This window comes from Asparagus officinalis, chromosome 1 (genome assembly GCF_001876935.1).
Source record: "Asparagus officinalis chromosome 1, Aspof.V1, whole genome shotgun sequence".
In the NCBI taxonomy this organism is placed as follows: domain Eukaryota; kingdom Viridiplantae; phylum Streptophyta; class Magnoliopsida; order Asparagales; family Asparagaceae; genus Asparagus; species Asparagus officinalis.
The window spans coordinates 7,255,466-7,259,203 of record NC_033794.1 but is presented as its reverse complement, the minus strand read 5'-3'; the positions used below and the strand labels follow the sequence as shown (position 1 = coordinate 7,259,203).

The window sequence follows — 3,738 nt, the reverse complement described above, 5'->3', positions numbered from 1 at the left end:
TGGAACTCAGATAAGTGGGAATTGACGCGAAGAAGCCAACAGTCATGCTTATAGCCGCCGACTGAGAGCTAGAGGCGACTGGCGTCGCAGCAAGATGCGTCCGCGCTCGAGCGCTTTGACAGATCTATCTGGCCGCGGCTCAGCTAGCGCGACAGTATACAGCGCCGCGGCATGGCTACACCCACCAAGATCCACTGACTATTCAGACAACATGGTGTATTACATGATAATTTTCGGCTGTTTGAACACATACATCTCCCGTCTGTATTTGGAATACTTCCGGACACTCGTGAGTAAAGAGTATAACTGTATCTGCCCGTGAACCTCCCAAACGGAGTATACTGAGTTAAACTATTTTCCCGAAAACTCAATATATAATTATAGTTATATAACTATTTCTTAAGTTCTTCAACACAGTTCTGATCAAGACTTCGACAAGCCATCGCGATAAACGCAGCCGGAGGAATTTTAACTATTCACAAAGCAACTGAATAATTAACAAGAAAAAGTAAGGATTGAATACCTATTCCAAACGTTCTACGCAAATTTCCTCAAGAAGCACTGGAGAGATTGTAGGAAAGTTAGTCATTCCAAAGTGTCCGAGACCCTCTAAAAAAAAAAAAATGATGGATCTGCTAGATAACTTGAGGGGGGTATCTGTAAGGCGTCAAAAATCGCTTATAGACATTCAAACACATGCAAAGACAACATAGAAGAACGATATAACGTATAGACAGCACTGTGGGGCTGCAGCAATGTGTCGCGGCTTAAGGCGCGCACATACCAAAGCGTACGTGGCTAAGCGCAGGCGACAAGGCGCCGGGTCTATAGCCGGCGGCAGACCAAGGCGCCGCGGGCTATGGCGCGGGCAGACCAAGGCGCGCGGCTATGGCGGCGACGACGAAGGTGCCGCGCGCTTAGACGCGGCGGCCTATAGTGTGCGTTGGTTATAAGCAGATGACGTAGGCCACGTTATAAGACAGTTAATTTGATGATATGTTTGGAAGTCACGCAGGGGCATATGCAAAGATAGAACGCTGTGCTGACGTGGAAAGCGTAAACATGAAAAAGGTGTCTAAAGTTCGGGAGAGTATTTTTGAGCGCAGGATGGAACAGGCTCATAACCGTCTCTTTGGCGCCGGCAGCTTATACTGCAGCGCCCAAGGCCGCGACAGCGAACTGGCAGCAGCAAGAGAACACATGGTCGGTTATTTCGCCCCTTTTACACTGTGGTCACTGAGACCGCCTATAAATACCTCCTATACACGAAATAAAGGCAGAGAGCATTTGGAACAGGAGAGACTTGAGTCTTTGGTGATTTGAGAAAGAAAGAGAGAATTTTCAACGGACTTTGACAAGCATCATTTGGTAATCCTAGAGATCTACTAGACTTGATCGTTTGGAAGAACGACATCTTACATCGTAAATATTGTTTTTCAAATCTTTACTTCGATAACCGAGGAGAGATCATAGACAACTCTCGTCTACAACGGCTGGTCAACGAACTTAAAGGTTCCTGCGCAGGCAAGTCCAACAAAGGCAGGAGTTGATAAAATTTCTGTGTTATTTTCTGAGAGTTGTAATTTTCTTTTATTTTCATGTGATTGTAATTCTTTGTAAACGATCGAAGTTTTAATGGAATCTGCAATGGAAACAACTTTTGACGAAAACATCTTTGTCGGCAGAAATCTTCTCGACATTCTTGTCACCTGTTGGAATATAATTTATTTTACCTTAGAAGTACTTAAGGTTTGGGGAACCAAAACATCCTTGCGCTATGCTATTGCAGGTCATTGCTTTAGATATCTACATTGGTTAATTAAGACTTTGGCCTTTGGGTTTGTTAGAATAGTATTTCAAAGAGGCTAAAAACCAAGGTGAGGGAGAGAGGATTCTGATGGCCAATGCTTCCTTTGTGATGTTGTTGTATCCCTTTTCTTTTCAGGGGAAAAAGGAGACCTTACCCATATTATTATAACGGGTTAATTGTGGATATAACGCCTGTATTATTGCCCAGGTGTGGATAGACCCTCTGAGTGATTTTTTCCCCCTTCTCTCTTTTACCCTCAGGACGTCTTCTACCTGTCAAAAGATAATTTTCTCATTCTTTGAGGGTAAAAGCATTGAAGAAGTTATCTTAGGGGTTCTATCTGCAGCAATAGAACTACAGGGGATCTATCAGCAATTGGGCGATAGTACACAGCTCCAGCTGCGATTAACCCGTTACAAAAATAAAAGAGCACGATATAGAAGTTTGTCTGAATTGTAGTTGACTATATGGGAGCACTAATACGTTATTGTCCCCAGAGAAAACAACAAGAATGCTTTCTCTCATACATTTTTTTAGAATATCATATCTTACACTTTATACATTCTGATATTTGCCAGAGCCGTCAACGAGGTGAAAGAGGAAAACCAATACCATGGCGAGTAGTAGGAAAAGTCACAAACATCATGCTACACAAAACCCCGATCCCAACCGGCAACGCCATCAAAACCTGCTCCATATCCTCGGAAGGAACAGGATAAAAGCATGACACAACATTCTGATCAAACAGAGCAACAGCAACAAAGACCATCAACGACATAAAGGCATGAACAAAATCAATAAACTTCATCTTATAACTTTCCGTCTTCTCAGGAGGCAAAGGGGCACTTCCGTCAATTACCCACAAACCCTTGAATGTTGCCAAGCCATAACGAACCTCTCCTTTGTCATCTCTGAAGCTATCGGTGAAGCTGAGAAGAAAACAAGAAAGACCACATAATGCGACGAGGAAAGAAGTCATGGTTTTGTTAACGGGATGACAGTTGCCTTGGTTTGTGAATATCGGGGATAATAGCTGGAAAGAGAGCACAGTGCCTGTAGGAAGGAGATTGGCGAGATGGGCAGTGCTCTTGAATGTTTGGCTGATGGCTCGCTGTATCAGAGTGCTCTGATCTTCGCTTCGTGGGTTTGAATGACGGTTCGCTAGGAGAGGCTGAGCTTCTTCGTCTTCGATCATATGATACGATACTGAGGCTGAGGCTATGGCTGTTGCTTTGTTCTCCATTGTTTGATTGCCTCTTTAGGGTTCAGATGTAGTTTGGATTAGGATTTTGGGGGTTTGATTGATGTTATAAAGTGGAGGTGGTAATGAGTAGAAGGGAAGAAGAGAGTTGGGATAGCTTGGAAGGAACTGAAAACGTTTTTTTGGCGGGGGTTGCGGGGGGTTTTGAGGTTTCTTTGTTTGAACAATAACTGTGTGCTTGCGTCTGTTGGGTAACAGAAACGGGTTACTATATTTAGGGAAAAGCTTGGGTATCCACAGGTTATTATGGTCGCCCAATTGTGGATAGAACCTTTGTAGTTTTAGGGGCTGTTTAGTTCGTTTTTTAACTCGGTGGAAAAGTTTTTCACCGCCTTCACATCAGATTTTTCGTGGCCACGTAGGATATAAGTTTTCCGTCGGTTTTTTTTCCCATATTTGGTTTGCTAGGGCTGAAGAAGGAAAACTCGGTGAAAATCACCGCCACATCAGATTTTTTTTTCTCCCAATTCCTTCCTCAACCTCGTGAAATCGACGAAAACTACAGCCATGTCGGCTTTTTGCCATATAAACAAAAGTTTTTCTTTTTTTCCATGCGAACCAAACACAAAAAAAAATAAATACATTAGTTTCTCACCATTTTTTTTGTGCGAACCAAAGCGAAACAATCTATTTCTTGGAAAAATTTGGAAAACTCAAAACTTGTGTT

General features: G+C 43.0%; 2 protein-coding genes across 2 annotated transcripts in view; one reads left to right on the top strand and one right to left on the bottom strand.

Moving 5' to 3' along the window:
* LOC109847805 (pentatricopeptide repeat-containing protein At5g46100) overlaps positions 1–2,503 on the top strand; it is a 10,381-nt gene extending 7,878 nt beyond the window's left edge. Inside the window, exon 3 of the mRNA XM_020417047.1 lies at positions 2,389–2,503. The gene's annotated coding sequence lies outside the window, so the exon portion shown is untranslated. The remainder of the gene's footprint in view (positions 1–2,388) is intronic.
* On the bottom strand, positions 1,932–3,400 carry LOC109847818. Its single transcript, XM_020417058.1, has one exon. The coding sequence runs from the start codon at positions 3,051–3,053 to the stop codon at positions 2,394–2,396; it is 660 nt and encodes a 219-aa protein (XP_020272647.1). The 5' UTR covers positions 3,054–3,400; the 3' UTR covers positions 1,932–2,393.

What these genes read in the sequence shown, in the direction of transcription:
- LOC109847818 (XM_020417058.1), bottom strand. Translation starts at nt 3,053, where the DNA reads ATGGAGAACAAAGCAACAGCCATAGCCTCAGCCTCAGTATCGTATCAT.